General features: G+C 38.4%; 1 protein-coding gene across 2 annotated transcripts in view; it reads left to right on the forward strand.

Moving 5' to 3' along the window:
- Positions 1-296: 296 nt before the first annotated feature.
- Positions 297-23,308, forward strand: part of COL6A6 (collagen type VI alpha 6 chain) — a 53,736-nt gene continuing 30,724 nt past the window's right edge. Inside the window, exons 1-10 of one of the 2 annotated variants that reach the window (XM_019616549.2) lie at positions 297-596; positions 7,989-8,074; positions 10,011-10,598; positions 12,071-12,667; positions 13,067-13,690; positions 14,739-15,290; positions 16,059-16,607; positions 16,988-17,572; positions 18,919-19,494; positions 21,898-22,247. In XM_019616549.2, the coding sequence (XP_019472094.1) occupies positions 8,002-8,074; positions 10,011-10,598; positions 12,071-12,667; positions 13,067-13,690; positions 14,739-15,290; positions 16,059-16,607; positions 16,988-17,572; positions 18,919-19,494; positions 21,898-22,247 (4,494 nt within the window). In that variant the 5' untranslated portion in view covers positions 297-596; positions 7,989-8,001. Of the gene's footprint in view, positions 597-7,988; positions 8,075-8,339; positions 8,424-10,010; positions 10,599-12,070; positions 12,668-13,066; positions 13,691-14,738; positions 15,291-16,058; positions 16,608-16,987; positions 17,573-18,918; positions 19,495-21,897; positions 22,248-23,308 lie in introns of those variants that run through there. The other variant, XM_031553959.1, reaches the window with a different exon arrangement.

Below are 23,308 nucleotides of genomic sequence, written 5' to 3' on the forward strand. Positions count from 1 at the left end.
ATTCAGTGTCTAGCCATGTGATTATGCCTGCAGTCATTAGAAGAGTCTGCTTCCTTTTGAGAAACCTGAAGAAGGTGAAGCTGCAGCTTTCTTCCTGAGACATTTCAGGGATAACCGAAAGACAATGTGCTAATTGAAGAAAAAAAAGTCTGTAGAGAGGAGATGATTGATAAAAGGACTTCTCTGTTTTCCAAATGTCAGCTCACTGTAAATATTTTGCATAACTTCTACAGCCACATTTATCCTTTTTTTGGCATTGCTATCTCAGTGGTGAAAGTTCAGCGTCTGAACATATGAGGATAGTAGTTTTGTGCGGGGGCGGAATGGGTTGATTCTAGCTTTACTGTTTGGTGAAACTGGGAACCTGCACAGATGGAATCTAGGCTTTAAATTCTCCTTAGAGAGAGAAAAGGAATGGGGAGGAAGGAGTAACTAACTAGGGCATGTGAGGCGAGCATTTCTGTTTGCTGTACTCCAAGACTCAGTTTTGTGGGCTTTTTCTATTTTTTCTTTTATTCTTTTTTTCTCAAAAGACTTCAGAAGAACTGAAATCAGGATGTAAAAGCTGAAGAAATCTAACAGAGGTACTTCATTAGGTAAGAAAAAGCTACATGATCACATACTTTGCACTGTTAGAGATGGGATTTGAAGTTGCCACGAAAAAGATTGTGTTCCTTCTCTTAATACATGGACAAAGTAGCAGGATAATGTTTCCACCCCGAGGTGTGAAGAGAAGTTCTGCATGCATCACGGTTATAAAAGATAGGTGCAAAACAGGTGTTGTGTCAAAATACCTATGCTTTTTATAATGCACTTCAGAAGTATTGACATTTAATTTTGGATTTCTCTCTGGCAGCAAGCATCTACTGAATGACTTTCCTTACTACATAAAACATTAAAGTACATAAAACCGGGACAGTAGCTCATTAAAATGAAAACCAAAATATAATTGCAAGTAATCTCTATGAAGAATTTAAAGAATTCAGGAGTGCTATTGATCTGCTTCTTCATTTGAGATTTCTTGTATATATAAGAGTGGGTCTCTGGGAACAAACAAGAAGAAAAAATACTGACAGTGAGATGTGCTGCAAAGTATGTGTATTTTTATAGTGGTTTCTAAGAACTTTAATATTTTTCAATTTATTTTCATAAAATAGCATAAAATAAAATAAAAGTTAGGAGTTAAAAGTGTTTTTTTTTTCCCTTTGAAATTGCTGTCTTAGCATTTACATAGATTATATCTATATGTGTATGTCTTTATGTAATTAACTACTGATATGTGTATTAGGTATCCTGTAATGGGACTTCATATATGCACTATTAATTAAATTTCCATATTAACGTTGCTAGCTTAATATGCAGAACTGATAATGTTCCATGACACTGTATCTGAGTAACCTAAGATTTGATCTGTAGTATCTGAGCTTTAATACTTCATCACTTGTTTAGCAAATGTCGAAGAATGCATAAAGGAGGCATAAAGTACTTCTGTTAATACTGTAAGCAGTGTATGACTGGAAGTTCATGTGGTTTCATAAAAATTAAGCAAAATAAATGGTACAAGTAGGGAAATTAATCTGTATGTGTTTTAAAATTGCAGTGTCTCTGCATTTAAAGAATCTACCGAAAGTGCGATGGCATTATGGGCTATTGGAGGGGAAAATAAAGGGCAAGTGGGAAATTGGTTCCCTTCTGCTCTCAGTTTTTTGGTAGAGTGGGAGAAGCTTTTTAGGCATGGAGTATCTGACCCTATGAACAGAGAACATCATGAACCCTAAGGCTGGGAGAAGACGAAGGGAGAAAATAGATCCCACAGCCATTAGGAAGCATGGAAATAGTTACGTAGCTCAACAGCCACTGGCTACTGTGCATCTTACTGTGCAACAGTAAGACAGACTGTGGTACAAAACTGTAATGGTTGCTTCACAGAGGAAAATCAAGCTCCTTGCTAAAACAGTGACTGCCCAGAAGCACAGTGTTACTAACTCCCTTGGGTTTTTCACAAAGTTACTGTTTTGCTCTGAAATCTTTTGCCATTATAGTTAGAGGAAAGTGAAACTCGCCAGAATTTAATGGCAGGGAGGTTGTAACCAGATGATCTTTAAGATTCCTTCCAACCCAAGCCTTTGTAAATTTCTATGATTTACTGCCAGAAAGACTTTCTTCAACATAAATTGTTTGTGCACATAACAGCTGTGAAGCACGCTCTGGATCTCCTTTTTGATTTCAGTCTTCAGGAAATCCTTTGCTTCAGACCTCCATGCATGGGACACTGTCTTAGCCTTTTATTCTTTGAAATCTTCACGTGGTGATGCAGAATAGTAAAAATATTCCCTCATTATGTTAGTAGCAGTGTGAGGTGTTTAATGCTATTTGTCAGGGCAACACTTTGTATACACATGTGGCCTTTGCTTCACTGAGTAGACCATCTTTACCTCAGCTTGTGAGCTCTCCCACTTGTAACTTTCTGACTCACCCTCTGCTGTCCCACTATGGAGCTGCTGTATGGTGCTGCCTAGTGGGGTTAAACCACAGCAGATAGTCTTTGAAGTTGCTGACCTGCCCAAATTATGAAATTGGCAGAAAATTATTGGTAGGTTCTGGATCAGCTCATTTTCTTGCAGAAGACGTTTGTGTTCTGTTTGCTCCAAAAGAGAGAGAATGTAGGAGAGTTATCAGGCGTCTGGCTGGACTGAATTGATGCACTGCCATATTGACATAGCTAAAGCTTCCTGGGAAAAGACTGTGAAAGAAAATATTCCAGAGAGCAAATTGCTTTCTGCTTTTACAGTGTTTTAGATGATGTTAAATAGTTAACTCTTTCAAAAATTCCAAGGAGTGATGTCATCCTTCTATACGTCTATCCTGTACAACCATCTTTCTGTATGCTGTTTCCAGCATTTCATACAATGTCAGATAAATATCTTCTGAAAAATATCTTTTACATTCTCTTTTCTTAAATCCATTAATCAAACCTTCTGCCCCTTGTAACCATCAGAATATGTTTGAGAGATGCTGCATTGCAGGGAATATTCTATCTATTTATCAGAAAGAAACAGGTTGATGATTCAAGTGAAGAAATAAGTGGAGGTATTTTCATTTTTAGAGGCAGTAAGTGTATGAGTTCAGAAGTCTTAGAACCAAAATAAAACCTGGCAGCAAGATGTAAATTTGCATAGAGGTATTTTCTGACTGGAGGGAATTTTTCAAGGAAAACACTGGTAACATTTTAATTTACTGCCCTTGAATGCATACTTTTCTAGCTGCTTTGAGAGATGTACATGAACTTATTAAGGTCACAGAATTGTAGGGGTAGGAAGGGACCTCTGGAGATCATCTAGTTCAACCCCCTGCTAAAGCAGGTTCCCTACAGTACAGGTGGGCATCCAGGTAGGTCTTGAGAAGGAGACTTCCAATCTTTCTGGGCAGCCTGTTCCAGTGTTCTGTTACTCTCACAAGATCATCCTGTTTAAGATGCTTACTGTTCCTCTGACACTGGTATTACACATCATACACTAATGAAAGTTATACTGATATTTTTATTTTGGATGTTATTATAATATTTAATGGTATCAAAGCTTTTTGCTGATTAAAGTCTAAAAAAGAGGCTGTAATGAAACATAGTAGTGAGAATTGGTAATTATCAAAGGGATCAGAGAGAATGCTGAAGAGGTTCACTAGCTATCAGGGCTATGTACAGAAAATTTAATAATCAATACAATTTAAATCTGAAGATGTCATTTAAGATGTTGGAAAACTGTATTTTGTATGGTTTCATATATGACATCAAGCTTTTGCTTGTATTAGAAGTGTTTTTTAAGGGGAACTGAAAAACACAGAGGAATTGAAGGTTTCCACAAAGCAACCCAGTGTTTCTTGGCCCTTTTCCTTTTTAACCACAATATTGTACCTGGAATTCCTTCTGGTGCATTGGGACATTAGTTACTTCTGGCATCTCTGTGTCACTGCAGCATTCGTAATAGGTAGTGTCTCTAAGTATAGGTTTCTTGAAATAGAGCAGATGTGTTGTTTTTTTTTTCTCCCCAAAGACATTCCAAAGAACCCTTCAAGAGCTAGAACAGAGCTTGCTGTAGTGATGCCTGGAAATGATATTTTACTGCTGCTTGAGGGTAGAATATGTTCTTGAATGGATGATTTTTATTCATTGCTTTTTGTTATTTGAAAAACCTAGGATAATATTAAATGTCATTACTATAGGATGTTGGAACTTAACCCTGTGCTATGATGTTAGACTAGCTGCAGCCTTTCCACTAAGTGGTATTCGCAGATCCAAGATATAATTTAAAACCTGGTATAGCAAAGTGCTAACAGCAGCATTTGGTCATTAACTTTGTTTTCACAGATAATTGGCTTGCTTTTCTGGTAGAACATGAATGATGTTTAGAATGTGATAAACAATCTGTTTGGCTTGTGATCTTGTTATAAATCTACAGCTGGTTTCAAAAGAGGTCAGAAACCTTTAAAGCAGTCCATGAGAAAGGTAGAACATTCCTACATTTCTTAACTTTCTTTTTATGCTCTTTCCTTAATCTAAGAGCTATTGACAAAGATAAGGGATTGGGCAAGGTGAACCTCTGTTCTGATCACTGGGACTTTTTTGTCCACTGGTGGCAAGCAGGTGTTCATCAAGCAAAAGTGATAGAAATAAAGAGAATATGCATGTATGTGAATATATCCTGCCTTCAGCACATACTCTGAAGATACTGAAAAGTCTAATCATAGAATCCTTAGAGTTGAAGGGACCTCTGAAAGCCATCTAGTCCAACTCCCCTGCAATGAACAGAGACATCCATGGGCACATCAGGGTGCCCAGGGCCTTATTCATCCTCGCCTTGAATGTCTCCAGGGACAGGGCATCCACCACATCACTGGGCAACCTGTTCCAGTGCTTCACTGCCCTCACTGTAAAAGACTTTTTCCTTATATGTAACCTAAATCTACCCTCTTTGAGCTTGAAGCCATTTCCCCTTGTTCTATTACCACAGACCTTGCTGTCCCCTTATTTTCTGTAGCTCTCCTTTAGATACTGAAAGGCCACTCTCAGATCACCTCGCAGCCTTCTCTTTTCCAGGCTGAACAGCCTTAGCTCTCTCAGCCTGTCCTCATAAGAAATGTGTTCCGTTCAATGGATCATTTTTGTGGCCCTTCTCTGGATGTGTTCCAACAGGTCCGTGTCTCTCCTGTACTGAGGACTCCACATCTGGATGCAGTACTCCAGTTGATGTCTCACCAGCACAGAGCAGAGGGGCAGGATCACCTCTCTCACCCTGCAGGCCGCACTTCTTTTGATGCAGCCCAGGATACAGTTGGCTTTCTAGGCTGCAAGGGCACATTGCTGCCTTATATCCAGTTTCCCATCCACCAGTACCCCCAGGTCTTTTTTGGCAGGGCTGAACTCAATCCCTTCATCCCTCAGCTTGTATTGGTAAGGGGAATTGCCTCAATGTAGGTGCAAGTTCTTACATTTGGATTTGTTGAACCTCATGAGCTTCACCTGGGTCCACTGCTCAAGCCTGTCTAGGTCCCTCTGAATGGCTGCACCCCACAGCTTTGTGTCATCAAAATGCCAATGTCATTGATGAAGATATTGAAGAGTACTGGCCCCAGCACCAAACCCTGGAGGACACCACTCATCACCAGTCTCCATCCAGACACTGAGCCATTGACCACCACTCTCTGTACTCAATCCTGCAACTAGTTGTTCATCCATTGAACAGCCCACCATCAAATCCATATCTTTCCAATTTGGAGAGAAAGATGCTGCGGGGTACCGTGTCAAAGGCCCTACTGAAGTCGAGATAGATGACATCAGTGGCTCATCCCTTGTCCATTGATGCAGTGACACTATCATAGAAGGCCACTTAGGTTGGTCAAGCAGGATTTGCCCTTGCTGAAGCCATGCTGGTTCTCCCATATTATCTCCCTGCCTTCCATGTGCCTTAGCATAGCTTCCAGAAGGATCTGTTCCATGATCTTCCCCAGAAAGGTAGAACTGATTGGTTGGTAGTTCCTGGGGTCACCCTTCTTATCCTTTTTAAAAATGAATATGATGTACCTTTTTTGCAGTCACCACAGACTTCACCTGATTGCCAGAGTGGCTTGGCAACTACATCAGTCAGTTCCCCTAGGACACTGCAATGCATCTCATTGGGACCCCCGGACTTGTGGATGCTCAGGTTTCTCAGGAGGTCATGAACTTGATCTTTCGTTACTGTGGGAGTGACGTTGCTTTCCCAATCTCCTCCTACCAAAACAAACATTTGAGGGCTGTGTGGCGAGCAGTAATCAGAGAACACTGAGGCAAAAATGCTGTTAAGTACCTCAGCCTTCTCCTTGTATGTTGTTACCAATCTGCCTTTGTCACTCACTAGGTGGGGTACGCCCTCCTGGACTTTCATTTTCTGGTTGAGGTACCTGTAGAAGCCTTTCTTGTTCTTTTTGGCATCCCTTGCCAAGTTCAGTTCAAGCCAGGCCTTGGCTTTCCTGACCCCATCCCTACACAGCCCAGCCTAATGTGTGTAACTTGTTATGCTGTAGCCAGAGCTTGAATCTTCTCTTCCTCTTTTTAGATTCAGTTCCATACCCATTCAAGGGGATTTTTCCTGTGTCTGAGAATGTTTTCTTCTGACAACAATGATTCTGAATTCCAGTGAGCATGCCTAGGAATTCCTCCAGTAGCTGGGAGGGTGAAGTGGCTTGTTTTCGCTTGCTGTCTGTTTGCTTTTATATCTCTTCACATAAATTTCCCTCTCTACTACTAATAAGTCTAGGCCATATTCAAGCCAGCATAATATTAGGCATTAAGCATTGTCAGAGGCACAGATGCTTGGGAAATTTCTGTGCAAGTCAGCTCCAAAACTGAATTCTAGGTAAATTATTCTCATCAGAGTTCCAGAAGCCCTGCAATAATATTTTATTTATTTGTTTATTTCAAAAGTAACAGTGTAGATTCTACCGAAATTGTACTCTGTTTTGAACCAAGCCTGGAATATAAGTGCTTTAACCTACCTCTTTATTTTGATCCGTGTGTCTGCCAGGACGAACCAACAGGTTCAAACAATTACCTGGTACAGAGCAACATTTCGCTTATTCCATACTTTTGGTAGCTTAACAATGCTTTGTATAAAATTTTGGCTGTACAGAGCTGGTAAAAGATAAAGTTCAATAGCCATACATCTTCCAGACTAATACATCTCTATCAGTAGCTGTGTATTAAGTATGAAATTCTCAGGGTGACCCCAGTGGAATGTCTTTTTCAGTTACTCTGTGTTTATCATAATATCTGAGTTATGTCAGTTGGCAGGTAGAATGTAATACCTCTTCCCAGAAAGAAAATCTTGGGATTAAGACAGGTATTTCCATGAATGTATCAGCTCAGTAACATTCAAAAAATATAGGTAATTGCTAGCTATCATTAAAAAAGGAGTAGGGAATGAAACAAAGGCAATGATTATGACCTGGCTTACCATTTATTTTTATTCTTAAAACTATTTATTGTATTTGTGTTCTATGAACTATTTAATATATTTATGTTCTACAACTGAAAGTTTTTCAAAACTGTATTGTTCTTCATTGTTTAGTGTGCTCAAGCTTAATGTAGCTTAATTTTGTACTTTGTTGTTGAGATTTTCATTCCCTTTTCCCCCAGCGTTGAGTTGTGGCTCTTTCATATGGCATCTTCATTGCTGACTAACTAGCATATTTAACTTGTAAATAATTGCTTATCCTTATCCATGTCTATTTTATATAGAGACACCCACCAAAAGTCAGGCATTAACAGTTCTATGTTCAAAATGTATATGTTGAACATAAGGAAAGAAACTTGGAATTTAAAATGCTACTTTAAATTGTATAGGACTAGAAAGCCTCTGTGATGTTAATAAAATGTACACAAAGCCACTTCACTCACAGCTATCAAACTCCTGAGAAATTATGCTCTGTATTTCTTACTTTGTTTGTTTTTCTAGGGAGATTTTCAAAATGGATGATTGGATATCACTCCTTGTTCTTCTCTTTGTATCCAGCTTTGGCACTCTAGATGCACAACAGACTGGTAATACATTAAAGAAATATCTAATTTTCAAATTAATAGTTTTTCTTTTCCTATGCATATTCAGTGCCAGTGAGAGACAATGAATTAGTGATAGTTTAATTTTTGTTTAAGTAGTGCATGGGAACTGTTGAGTCAGGGCCTGAAGCACTGATTGATCACCTGAGGCAAGCACTGAGTCAGCCATGGAGCACAGGTGAAGGCGATTCAGCTGTGTGATGGAAGGGGTGGAGCCTGGCTGCACCTCTCCTAGACCCCCCATTTAAGGGCTGACTGCCACTAAGGATGGTTCTCTTTCTGGAGATCCCTCCTCTGTAGAGCCTTTCCTGCAAACCTAGATCTTTGGGTACAGGTGAGCCTTCCTTCCCTGTTTGTTTTTTTTTTTCCCCATTTTCACCTGGTATTTTTTTCTAGCTGTAACACCAACTGTAACAAGTAGGGATGTGGTATATTTTCATAATGCATGCACTTAAACTATGGTAAGAGAATTTTCTTAAAAATAGTAAAACGAAATGCAACAGCTTATTACAATTCATTTTTGATTGTGCATGCTGAGGTTATGTATTTTCAAAAGTAAGGAAGAAGTTTTACGGTAGAGATTATGTTGTGTCCTAGCTAAAAACTTGGCAGCCTGGATATGTATTTGCATTCTTGCAATTAGCAAAATGTAAGGTAAATCCAGGGCTCAGCATTATTATCTTAAATCTTCCAGAATAACTGACTACTGCTTGAGGAAGCATACCATTCAGTTGCTGAATGCCTTCCTAGTGTTTCTTGGTGTAAAGAAATTGTTACAATTTCATTCATGCCCTGAAAAGTGTGGAAATGCATGAGTTCAGTATTTCTTATAAGTAGATATATTTAGTCCTCTTTAAGTCAGCGTGACTTGTTAGTAATGCATGCTTGCAGTCTGGAGTTCAAAGTGTATGAGTAACTTTTTTTTGTAGCTCACTTGACAGCAAGTCTGTGCATTTTTGTGATTGTGGTTCATATACAGAAAAAAAGTACAGCAGTTATCATATGCATTCGCTGCTTATGACTTCATGTGTGCAAGCTGTGTATGGAAGTCATATTGGTGTGAATTTCAGCATCTCTTCTTTGCCTAACAATGGTATGGAAGGATGTGACATCAGACCCACTGTGTGAAGAACAAGGGGAAAAAAAGAAGCTTAATATACCAAGCACTGAATTCTTGCTCAGCCCCTACTATAACAAGGATGGAATCCCATTGAAGATAGAGAAACTGCATTACATGAGAGGAGGTACCAAAACTGGGCGTATCCTTTAGTTTATGAGAGTCACTTCATTAAAAGTGCTGGTGGCAAAATAAAGAAATAAATAAAGAGGTTCCTCAAACAGCTGCTGTGATAAGAAGTGGGCAAGCTGAAGATAATACTCAAAACAGCCACAGCAGCCAAGGATGCAGGCATCGTGCTGTATGCTATAGGCATTAAAGATTTTGCTCTGCATGAACCTCAAGAAATAGTGAGTGAGCCATCAGATAAGCTATAAAGTGAAAGATTTTGTTGCTTGGTAGTGACGCTCTCACAATGTTCTATAAAAGTTTTGTGGAACAGTTAACTGGACTGGTTGCACAGTTTGCCCGTGATATGTCCTGAAAAGGTATTTCTCCTCAGCTTTTTCTATTTGTAGATAAATTATATAATTGCAGTGTGTTGCCAAAATATAGCTTTCTTCTAATATCTTTCATATGTTGACAGTACTATTAACTCTTAAGTGTTGCCAATTTTGAGTAGAAATCTACCTTTATAATATTCAAAATGAAGTGGGGAAAGGTGAGAGGAAGAAAGGCAGAAACATACAACAGTTATAACTTTTCATGATCAATAAAATGTACTTTCTGTTCTCCCTTATTCATGAACAATTTTAGAGAAGAGATGATAGTAATTTGTTTTTCTATGTCATCTTTCTTGAGCAGCTTGCACTAAAGCCACGATGGCAGATGTTGTCTTTATAGTGGATACTTCAACAAGTATTACCCAGGAAAACTTTCAGAAAGTGAAGAACTTCCTTTCCTCTTTGGTTTCAAGGCTTGACATTGGTCTTGACGCGGTCCGAGTTGGACTGGTCCAATACAGTGACAAAGCTTACCAAGTATTCTTACTGAATCAGTATTTATTGAAAAATGATGTTTTGGAGCAGATTGGGAATTTGCCATACAGAGGTGGAGAAACTTACACAGGGAGAGCTCTGGATTTTGTCAACACAAAGTATTTCACGGAATCTGCTGGTAGTAGAGTAAAGAGTTATGTCCCTCAGTTAGCCATTCTCATCACCAGTGGAGAATCCAGTGATGAAGTAGAACAGCCTGCCAAGAAACTGAGGTACAGAGGCATTTCCATTTACGTTGTTGGAACTGGTATCCAGAATACAACTGAGCTTCAGCAAATAGCCAGCAGACCTTTCCGTAAATATCTGTATAGCACTGTTAGTTTTGATGACCTTCCAGATCTCTCCACAAGACTTCTGCAAGATTTCTGCATTGCAATTGAAAATCAGATGCAAGGTAAGGAATTGTCCTTATTCTTGTGCCATTTCATAATTATGAAAACAGACTGTAGAAATGTCTTGATTTTGATGTTATTTTATACAACTGTTGCTGTCATGTAGCTCCATTGAAAATAATGCAGCTAAATCTGAGTTAATTCATAGTTCAGGGTGATGTTCCTGTTCTTTTAAGCACAATTCAGTGTCTATGTTGAATTCAATGGGGTTTAATTGTTAAAAACAAAGATAAGTTTATGCACAGTTCTCTCTGTAAGGAGAACCTTAATGGACTGCAAAGAAAATCAGAGTTGGATTTGCTGATTTAATGAAATACATTCAATTCAACCTCATTAGTACTGGTGGAGCCATTAATAGAATATTTCTTATGTCTCTGAACAGCTTCACAGAATTATTTATGAAGCTATGCTTTTGGACACTTAATACTTCTAAAAACTCAGTTCAGAGTGAACATTCTAGGAGTGAGGAAAATGAAGAGAAGCCATATTTTCCAATCCTTTCAATATATTTTCTGAACAACAAAATTCACAGAAAATGAGTTTTCTGTTTTGTAAAAGACTTTGTCGTTGTTTGAACCATGGAAAAGGATGGGATTAAAAAAAACCTCATGGTAACAAAACATCAAAACAAAGAAAATTGAGTTTAAATCAGTAACAACTATTAAAAATACTAGATGTAAATTTTAACTACATTATGCTGGTTTCTAGTTTTGTAGAGGTCAGTAAGGATAACTTTAATACTTGTTGAGAAAAAGTTAGGGATTAGACACTAATGTTGGTACTTAGGCAACTGTCTCTAATCTCGTTTTCCATCATAAACTGTTACAGTGAAAGACACACTTAAGTCTTCATTTGTTTCATTTTTCTTGCATCTGACTTCCCCTTGCAGAATGTGCATCTCTTTCCATTAACTTTAAGTGAAGTTAAGATAACTTTATTTACGTTCTGGGGCTTCCTCTGATATTTGAAAGGACTTTCTGCCCTTAGGAGCAAGTCCTCATGGGATTGTTAAGATGAGTTTATTCTGAAGTGTTCAGATGGGTTCAGTTCTTAAATGCAACCTAGATCATAGCAGGGATGTAGAAGACCTTGATAAGTAGAATATTACTGTAATGAAATAAGGCATGCAATCTCACCCCCTCAAAGTCGTAAGTAGAATATATTTGATGGGAGAAAGGTGAAAATTCTTCTGTATAAATACTTTCATATATAGAAGATTCTCAAGACATTTTTAATGCTCTTTTAAATTAAGATTGTTTTTATTAGAATTCTTTGCTTAACTTGCTGAAAGATAATATTACAGCTATCATGTAGCATGTTTAAATGGTATGTTGTAGACTTATAGCTCATGTTCAAACTTAAAATTGTGAACATCAATGACAAGTTTGCAGTTCTTCTTTAGCTTACATTCAAAACTAGGTCTGGATACAAGTGTCTCAGCAGCTCTTTCATTGTTTTTTTCCCCTCTCTGCAGCATTTGCAAAACAATATGCTGATGTTATTTTCCTTATTGATTCCACTGAGAACATGAAGCCTTCAACGTCTGAGAGGGTAAAACACTTCATCTCCCAAATAGTAAGGCAGCTAGATGTTGGGCTTAACAAGCATAGAGTTGGCCTAGCCCAGTTTAGTGGCGTAGGAAAGGTAGAGTTTTTACTGAACACATACGAAAACAAAGAAGAGGTGCTTGAGCACATTCAGCGCAGCATTGCATTCACTGGAGGCTCATTGCAGCATGAAAGTGTCATGGAATTTTTGAAGAAAACCTTTTTAATGAATGGTGCAGGAAGTCGGCTCAGTGAAGGCACTCCACAGATTGTTGTGATCTTCACATCTTCTGGATCCAGAAACAGTATCATGGAAGAAGCCTGGATGTTAGAAGAGATGGGGGTGAAAGTTATCTCAGTTGATGTTGAACATTTTGATATGACAGAAGTGATGAGAGAAGTCTCTAGCAAGGTTGATCAGATTTATGAAGTGGAGAGCATTGACCTTGTGCAACAAAACATTGTCAGTAACATAGAAACTTCCCTTCAGAAGCTTTACGACCTTGATTCAAGTGTGCCAGCAGGTACGGTGTATCAGAAGAGCAAAACTGGCAGGCTGAGTAGCTAACTCACTGGTAATCCAGAGCAACTTCTCAGGTGGCTGGGAGGGAAAAACAGTGCAAATGACTGATAGCTTCACCTTTACAGAGATGTTCTATTGAAAAAATACATATATTCACCACCTTTAGTCACACAGTTGCAATGTTTGACTGTGCATAATTTGTTATAAATCTGTATTAACTAAGGGGAACAGGACAGTGGTCTTGAGGGGTTGGCTGCAGTGAAATTGTCTGTTCTGAATGAGGGGACAATTTGCTTGGATTTTGTTTCTAGGAAATGGCCATATGGGATTTTATATTTAACCATAGTTCCACAGTGTGACCTACGGTAATGTTATCTTCTTTTATTTACTTTGCTTTTAGTGTGTTCCAGTGCAACAGTGGCAGATATTGTGTTTCTTGTGGATGAATCCAGCAAAATTGGGTCAAAAAACTTCCAGCTGATTAGAGCTTTTCTGTTAAAAGTTGTTAATGCCCTAGATATTGCTCCAAGCAATGTAAGAGTTGGGCTAGTATTGTACAGTAATGAACCAAGACTAGAGTTCACTCTTGACACATTCAAAGATAAACTGGAAATACTGAACTATCTGAAGAATTTACCATATCGAGGTGGGCAAGCATATACTGGAATAGCAATTGAATTCCTGAGGAATAAGGTTTTCACTCAAGAGGCAGGCAGTAGAAAAAAACAAGGAGTGCAACAGATTGCTGTGGTTATCACTGATGGACAATCCTTGGATGATTACACTGAACCAGCATCAAAACTAAGACGGGAGAGTATTACAGTCTATGCTGTGGGCATCAAGAATATCACAGAGGGTAGCAAATTTGATAAAATTGCAACGTATCCCCCAAGGAATTATGTTACCACCTTGAAGTATTTTCTACAGCTGTTGAATATTGCATGGAAAATAAAGAAACAGCTTTGTAATGAGATTGTGACAAAAACATTTGTAGTCCCGTTACAATCACAAAGTCTGAAGAAAGGTAAGAAGTATGCATAAAATTGTCATTTCCACGTTGCTGGTCTTGTTGCTGATGTGTACAAAATCTGCACTTACTGCAAGGGGAAATTAAAATTCTGAAATATTTTTGAGATGTTTGTAAAGCTCTGGTGATGATGGACTCACATATCCTCCAGCCAAGGTCTGCCCTGCTTGGAACCCTCCCCTACATATTCCTGCCCTTCTGGGGAACTATGTGACAGGAAGATTTTTCTGCTTCCCCTTGAGCAAATTTCAAATCTTCCTCATGCTAAAGTGAATGTGATTCTTCTCAGGATTCTCCAGGTTAATTGTCTGTTATAGTTTGCACAGCTTAACAATATCTACAAATAGATTGAGTCAATTCTCTGTTATGTGAATCCAGGTTATATAAGAGCTCCAACTGTTAAAATCATTTGTAGGTGTTCAGTGATTCTGAATTCTGACACTGAAGTAAAATGTTCTCTTTCACCTACATATAATAGCTAGGCTAAATAGCTAGGCCATGCTGTTACTACCAGTTCAGGAAGCTAGCCTCTCATAATACAAACCCTGGTTATATTTTTATCTTCATACCTAAATTCTACCCAGTCTGTCACAAAAAAGCTTCTCTTAACATTCTGTTTCAAATTAGCTTTAGTTCTAGCTGCATTTCTTCATTCTTTTGTCTTTGCAGGCTGCCACACTATTATTGTACCCCACTGTATCTATCTTTTATTCTATTTTTCTTACTCTAATAGCTGTTCCAGTCTTAACTTCTATCCCATCATGCTTACTGTCCTTTTTATTACTGAGTGCCAGTAACAAAAGTCGCTTTTGTTATTCTATTATATTGCTTTGATGTATTTCATTATTGCAGAGAAGTCTGGTAATTTCTTATTCAATTTATTCAACACTCAAGATTTTACAAGGTTTTAAACTGAAGGACTTTCCAAATAAAATTATTAGTAGTGTTTAGCTACCTATTTTCTGAGATTGTGTTACAGTAAAGTGATTTTCTTACACCTGGAAGTGTCAAAACTTCTGTAATCTTTTTTTTTTCTTATTATTAGGTTGTGTGGACATGGAGGAAGCTGACATTTATTTCTTGATTGATGGCTCTGGAAGCATTTATCCATCTGACTTCAAGGACATGAAAACATTCATGAATGAGGTTATCAGAATATTCCAACTTGGAGCTAACAATGTTCGCTTTGGTGTGGTTCAGTATGCATCTGAGTCAAGGACAGAAATCATAATTGGCCAGCATAACCAAAGGATGAGGTTAACAGAGGCAATTGAGAATATTGATCAAATTGGTGGAGGTACCAGAACTGGAAGTGCCTTAAGGTCTATGAAAACTCTGTTCAAAATGGCTTATCGGGAAAAAGTTCCACAGATTCTGATAGTGATTACAGATGGTAAATCTGAAGATGGGGTGAATCAGGCAGCAAGAGATTTGAGACAACAAGGAATCATTATCTATGCCATTGGCATCAAGAATGCTGTTCAACGAGAGTTGGAGGAAATAGCGGAGACAAAAAATAGAATGTTTTTTGTAAGTGACTTTGATTCTCTGAAACATATTAAACGTGAAATTGTGCAAGAAGTCTGCTCAACAAATGGTAAGAGGATCTCTTATGCCTAATCTCTTCCAAGCAACTAGTGTTAGAATGTATTCAAACAGTTTGGGTTATTCAGAAAATGATATTGCTATGTGCCAGAAGTACAGATTTGTATGTGGGTGATCTCAGACTTTGCCATGTCAAAACTAGATAACATCTCAAGATACCAATTGTACCAGTCACCAAGCAAAATAAAATGAGGCTAAATACCAGAAGTCAAAATCCATGAAGTAATGAAGCGTCCTAGAGTAAAAACTTAAGTATTTGCATACTGGCATGTCCTGACCCTATTTCATGAGAACAGACGCAGAACCAGTGATAATTACCTGCAGTCTAACATCAGGATACTTGCTGTTCTGAACAAGTGAACAGTCTGAGCATTGCAGAATGCTGTCTTTTATGAAGAGATAAATTCATGTTATTCAACACATAAGTCGAGGTGGTTTTCTGACATGTGCAGACCATTCTTACCCAGGATTAACAGATCTTACTGTACAACATACCAACTTGGAGGAAGCCAACCATATGAAATCACAGAATTCTTTCTCTTAAAACTGGGAGATGAAGAAGGACTCTCCAGCCTTCTTTTACTTATTAGCCATTAAATCTCCTGTTCACTCTCATCCATCCTCACCTGTGGAGGACATCTGTCTTCTCATTCCATCATTTACAGATTTTTTGGGGGAGTTTGATATAGTTAAGGTGTTAAAAGCGCAGGTGAAATCTGTGATTTTAACCCATTTCCTTTTTTTTTTCTTTATTTCTTAGTCTGTAAAAATGTGAGAGCTGATATTGTTTTCCTCGTGGACAGCTCGAACAGTATTCGACCAGCTGAGTTTCAGAAGATAAAAGATTTCATGCAGTCATTTGTCATGAAGGTAGATGTTGGGCTTGATAATGTTCGAGTTGGCTTGATTCAGTTCAGCTCTGAAATAAGAGAAGAATTCCAGCTGGACAGATACAGTACTGTAGCTGAAGTGCGGAGAGCCATTCAAGAAATAAAGCAGATAAAATTGGGAACACTGACTGGGAAAGCACTGACCTTTGCTGCCTCTTACTTTGATCCTCCTAGAGGAGGGCGTCCTGAATTAAAACAGTACTTGATTGTGATCACTGATGGAGAAGCCCAAGATTCAGTAAAAAACCCAGCCAGAGCCATCCGAGACAAAGGTGTCACTATATACGCTATTGACTTGCTCCAGGCAAACAATTCACAACTTGTGGAGATAACTGGCACTCAAGACAAAGTGTTCTTTGAGAGTGAAATGAACTTCTCAGAAAAGCAGATTCTCTTTGAAATTTGTAATCTACAGAAGTGTAAGTAATGATGATAACCCTCTCTGTTTATTCTCTTTAGGTACTTTTTTCTTTTTTTTTCCTGTTGACTCTTTATAAAGAAAGACTTTGCTTTCTGTGTTCATAGTGGAGTTTACATCTGTCGCTCCCATATGATACAGTGTCACTGGAGTGAAATGTGGTATAAGAACCTATGTTCTTTTACCAAAATAACTTGTTCTTTTTGCAGGTTTTAATCTCATTCTTTTCCTCATAAACAAGTAAATAAGTATTTCTTCTCTTCTGTAAAATACTCTGCACTTTGTGGTTACAGCTGAAACATGGGAACAGAAATCTCTATACAAAGTTTTGAAGAACATTAAGGGGTTATAATTCTCTTTTTTTCTTCTTTCCACTGACAGCATGCAAGAGAGCAGAAGCTGCTGATATCATGTTTGTAGTGCACGGATCATCTGGTGTTACAGACCTGCAGTTCAAAAACATGCTTCGGCTTGTAGAAGCAGTAGTTAACAACTCAGTGGTTGGGAAGGACAAAGTTCAGTTTGGTGTTTTGGTCTATAGCTCCAATCCAGAGGTGCAGTTCTCACTGAACTCATATGCTTCCAAGTCTCAGATTAGAGAAGCAGTATTCAGCTTGAAGCCTCTGTCAGGCCAACCCTTCACAGCAAGAGCTTTGAGCTTTGCCAGGCAGAGATTTGATGTGAACTATGGTGGACGTGCATCGTCTCTTGCTGTCACTAGGATCGTTGTTCTCATTACTGATGAACCAACGGTACCATCAGATAGAGACAACCTTCCAATGGCCGTAAGGGCTTTGAAAGAAGATAAAATCGTCTTAATTACTGTTGGTGTGAACAAAGCAAGCAGAGAAGAACTTGAAGAGATTACTGAAGATCAAGAAAGATTATTCTTCGCACAAAACTATGATGCACTAGAAAACATACACGAAAACCTGACTCAGATAGTGTGTGAGAAATCTAAGCCAGGTAAAGAAGACTTTTGAACAAATCCACTAGGTCTTTTTCTACAACTGCAGAGTGTCCAAAGCAAAGATTGATGTTAAATATTTTCATGGACACAATAGGAGGATAAGTGGAAAAGCCTGGAGAGAGTTCTATGCTTAAAATACAGCACACATGAAGATTCAATCACAAAAGTTACTTTCTACCAGTGGTCTTCTGTCAGTTGTTTCCAAGGGATTCCTTACACTGATGGAGGCAGATGTCTTTTAACTCCTAGGAACTATTTTTTTTTTATTCACACATGCTAGAACTTTAGACTTAGGCAGTTCTGTCCCGCTATGCAAAGCCCATCCTAAAGAAGAGTATTAAATTTTAAAGACATAGAGGTTCATGTGTGTTAAAACAAATGTCACCATACTACAATGCACTTAAGTAGTTCAAATATCATCGCATATGTGAAACTGGGATAAGAGTGTGAAGAGTATAACAAATGTAGACACAATTTTTGTTAAAAATCCAATGAACCTGCACTTAGTGTAAATGTGGCCCTTGCTCACAAATGTATATGGTGGCTGATTCCATCTGCCCTGCACAGAACAGCTCATCACTTCCTAGTACATCCCTTCTCAAAGTATGCTTTGTGGTTAGAGAAGGACCCAGTATTAGGAGATACCGTTTATCAAAACACACATGAACCACTGAGGAAAAGTCTTTCTACAGGTATCATTTTGCATTGGCTTCTTGACCACTCTTTTTTCTTGCTGCACAACATACAGAGTCAGGTTCTTTCTACCAAAAATTAGATCCAGGGAAGTGCACCTCTGATACCCTGAATAGAAACTGCCCATAAACATGTGAAAGAACTCTATTTAAGAAATAAAAATGGCAGGCAAGAATTTTCTCCAGGCAGAATCTGTCTTTCTCCTTAGCAGTCATGTAGTTCAAGAGTTTTCTCCTCACAGTGGCCTTTCAAGTACAAAGAGGGTGAGTGTTTGTGGCAGTTATTCTGACTTCACATCATTGGTAGGTGAAATCTGACTTTCCTCAGCTGCCAGACTGACTTTGTTTATAAGTTGTCTTTTCTTATTGCTCTCCTCGGACAGTCTTTTAGTTGATATGTAAAGAACTATGATTTATTCTGCAAGTTAATTCTAGAAAAGAATGAGTTTTATCTATGCAAGGAAGGTTTCAAGATTGATGCAGGATAGGTGACAGGTAGATTGTCCTTACATAGCCTCTCTGTGAACAGCTTTTCTGACAAGTGGCTTACACTGAAGAGAATAAGTAAGAAGTTAAACAATGCCACGATTATTCCTCGCTAATTGTTTTGTTGTTGTTGTGTTGTGTCCTGTCCTTGCTTTTTCCCTAAGTTTGCAGCAATCGTGTGGCAGACCTGATATTTTTGATAGATGGATCAGGAAGTATATCAGAAGAGAGTTTTTCCATCATGAAGACCTTCATGAAGAATGTTGTAGACAATTTTGTTATTGCTAGGGACAAAGTACGCGTTGGGGTAGTCCAATATAGTCACGAACCCCAGAAGGAATTTTATCTTAATGAGTTCTATAGTGACACCGTTATAAAGGAACAGATACACAGAATCGAGCAACTGAAATCTTCTACATTCACTGGCAAAGGACTGAAGTTTGCCCAGAGACTTTTTGAGCCTGCCAATGGAGGCCGCAAGTACCAAGGAGTTTCGCAGAACCTTGTTGTGATTACAGATGGATACTCTACTGACAGAGTGGATGATGCAGCTATGGCTTTGAGAAGCAATGGGATACACGTCTTTGCAGTTGGTGTAGGGGTTGTAAATTCTTTTGAGCTGCTCCGAATAGCTGGTGATGCAAGGAGAGTGTTCACAGTGGAGAACTTTGATGCGCTGAAAACAATCAAGAGCACTATTACCAGTGAGATTTGTGAACCTGAAGACTCTGCTGACCAGGGTAAGCAGCGTAAATCTATTGTTGGATATGTAATGGAGAATATCTACGTGGCTACATGCAATCCTTAGCAAAAGTACCCAAGTATGCTGGGAAGCAGTGCAACTGTTTTACCTAATAGCTCTGTGTAGGTTACTCAGTTTTGTAAATTTCTAGATATACACCTTTTTTCAGGCGAGAACCATTATGCTTTTAGCAATAGTAAATGGTTTCTGAGGTGAGAGTGCTTCAAATCTAGCATTCACATTCATCATTCCTTGTTGTCTGAAAAGAGACGGAAAACGTGCCTTTGATATCCTAATCATAAGAGAGAAAAAGGACAATTCACTGATATTTGAAAAAGAGCCTTTCAAAAAACCTGTGCTGTCTATAGCTAAGTATGGCCATCCTGTTCTAATGGAACTGTTAATAGCAACTGTTGACAAAAATGAAGTGCTACAGAGATACTGTGGAGAGGTTGTGAGGGGAAAATCCATACGCAACTAGAAAAAAATCACTTTTTCCTGAAATTTTGATCGCCTTTATAACTCTGCTGTTCTCTGAATCTTGAAATCAGATGGGCAATCTCACAAGCTCTGGCTAATGGGCAACTTCACACCTCTGAATGAGGTGTGTTTGTATAGATGTGTGTGTAGATATATGTAGAGACATATATGTATATAACCGTTTAAGAGAAATACTTTCTTGCCATGGACTAAGCAGAAACTCTACTCTGAGACCTTAAAGTCGGTCAGATTTTGTGGCTGTAAAAGTGCATTGTCTGTGACCTTGCACGTTGAAAGTTTTTGGTACTGCTTAGAAGTAGATCATACCCTTCAAAGGGCACATTTGTACTGCAAGTACTGAAACATAACAATGGTGAAATTATTTCTGGATTTATTTGGTTAAACTGCTGAAACACGTTCATCTTTCCTGGGGTTTCTCTCCCTGTTTTTGTAGTGACCAAACCAAATTTTACTCTTAATTTCAGTTGTGAGCTCTGTACGTTTACAGTCTGCATTATATTCTTTTATTACATACCCTTGATTCCCCCTACAAGCAGAGCTATGAATAACAAAACTGCAATGAAACTTATATGGCAAACTTATCCATAAGAATTAGCCCAAACTAGCAAACATAAAAAACAACTTTGTATTTGCTAAATGCTAAAGAGCTAGTGGGCGAAAAGGGAGCAAAATTAAGGAATGTATTCTTTTCCACAAAAAATTACATGCCTCAGACTTCCTTGCAGTTGTTTGATGACAGGTGACAGTGCATGTAGGGCCACAGAATAAAATCCAGCATGGCAAATCAAGAATCAATGTACAGGAGAAATAAGCTGGCTTGGTAGGTTGTGCTGGAGGAATTAATCACGTTGCAATGTTTGCTGTTGTTATCACAAGCTCTATAATCAATTCTGCAACTGAGATAGCCCTCACCTTACAGTACAGTACGATATCATACGATACACGTAAGGGATTGTCCCACTATTATTTTTGTTTCTTTGATCTACTGTTCTGTATTTGTACATGCTATCTGATCTTGTGACAAAATGATAAATCACAGCCAGCTATCAAGCTTCATATTGCAACTGGAATACGTGTTACATATTCTCAGTTTTTAGCAAAGTTTGTGGAAATATTTGTAAGTCTAAGCCTTTTAAGACATCTAAGCTATTTGACAGCAGAAGAATGAGAATAGTGAGCTGTTTTGCATTTGAATACATACGAACATCTAGTGAATAAGATCAGTCCTTTGTAGCTGCTAGTTCACGTAGCCCAATGAAACTGATAGACTACTAGGTTTTCTGAAAATATGATTATCTGAAAATATGAAATGCCATCTCACTGATTCTGACTTCTACTTCTAAATCTACCATGTTGAATTTTGTTCCACTCCCATGATTCTGTGTCTTAGCTTCCACTGGGACAGTTTTTTTTCTTCATAGTGTGTGGTATGATGCTATGTTTTGGTTTTAGTAGAAAAAAATGTTGATAACACACCAATGTTTCTAGAAGAAACTAGAGCTAGGAGGGGGCAAGTTTAGATTAGGACATCTGATCTAAACTGGCCAAAGAGGTATTCTGTACCATGATGGCCTGCTGGTGCTTGGGAACTAGCTGGACATTGGTCAGTGTATGGTTAGAAACTGCTTGTGCATCACATACTATATATATAGTGATAACTACTATCCTTTCTTTTTTTGCTTTTCCTTTTCTTTATCTTAGTTTTTAATCTCAATCCATGAGTTCTACTTTTTTTTTTCTTTCTGATTTTCTCCCCCATTCCACTGGAAAAGGGAGGAGTGAGCAAATGGCTGTGTACTGCATAGCTACCTGCCGGGTTAAACCACAGTACTATAACGGAAGGTAAATAGCATAAATTGTGTATGCTTACAGTCTCCTGTTTCTTCTAATTTCTTCACAGATTGCAATATAGACCTTGCTATAGCAGTTGATATTTCAAGACATATGCAGTCAGCGTCTTCACTGCTTCTGAAACAGAAATTGCAAACGTTCCTCCCCAGGCTTTTATTCCAGGTGAAATCTCTTCCAAATATCAGCTGTAGTGCTGGCTTTCCAGTCAATGTTAGGTTCAAATTCCAAGTATTGTCACAGACCAAGGAATTCCTCTTCAACTCGGATTTTGAGGACTATAATGAAGAGATCATACAGAAGTTCTTAGATGCACAAACAGTGGTGGATACTTACCTGAACGTAGACTTCTTACAGGCAATTCAGGAGAAGCTTTTTAGTACAACCTCTGCTAAAGTGAAGGTAACTTAATGGTGTGAATACATACGCTTGAAAAAACACATGGTTTAACGTTTGCTGACTCTGATTATTTCATGGAAACAGAAGGTAGCTCAAAAATCGGTGAATCAGGAATTGGTGAACTTGAAGGCTTGACTTAATCTCTTCTGAAATGAAAGGATTACTTTCAATTAAGTGAAAGAACACAGTGGAGTGTTTCAGGATCATTGCCTTTATTTTAATAAGGAAAATTTCCCTTAACCAAAGTAGTTCTCTGGAGTTTGCAGTAAAGCAAATGTAGGAAATGTAAAATGTTGATCAGAGTTTAGGAGGACTTAAAGTCATTACTATTGGGAGTAGGAAATGGTTTACTAATGTAGCCTCTTTCTGGGAAATGAAATCCACTGGATGAGTTAGGCCTGAGAAGATTTTTTTTTTTATTTGGAGGGGAAAGATGAGGAGAGAAATAGGAAAAGACTGGTAGCTTTGAGGGAACTGTAAGAAGTTCTTAAGCCCTGAGAGAGGCTTGACAATAACTCTTTGGCCTGAAAAGATGAGAATATAGCCAATGGTAAGGGCTAGAATTTTCATCCTTATGTGAGTTAAACCATATCTTAAGCCTTATCAGAGAGAGAGTCAAGCTGGGTGGTACGGTGTTATGTGGGAAAGAGCAAGGGGACATAAACATCAGTGGAAAGGCAAGATGGCACCCAGAGATGCACTCGGTGCAGCTCAAATGGCATCCAGCTGAAGATGGTCTGGCAGAAAGAGAAAATTTTGCTTCTTCAGATTTATTTTCCGTGTTCACATACAGGTGAACAACTTCCACAAGCAAAGCTCTTCAGGAGATAAGATACAGCAGAATTGATCTTCAGGTTAGCATACTATATGGTAGATATAATACAATTAATAGCAATGCTAAGAACTGACAGGCGAGACAGATCTTTCAAGTAGGAATGTTTTCAGGTAAGAGAGGGTTTTGTATTCTTGCTCTTTTGCTATCGTGTATGTTCCAGGTCTATACAATCTAGTGGAATTTGAACTACCTTATAGACAGTTTTCAATGCGAACTACTTTTTTTTTTT

This window comes from Meleagris gallopavo, chromosome 6, assembly GCF_000146605.3.
Source record: "Meleagris gallopavo isolate NT-WF06-2002-E0010 breed Aviagen turkey brand Nicholas breeding stock chromosome 6, Turkey_5.1, whole genome shotgun sequence".
Classification (NCBI taxonomy): domain Eukaryota; kingdom Metazoa; phylum Chordata; class Aves; order Galliformes; family Phasianidae; genus Meleagris; species Meleagris gallopavo.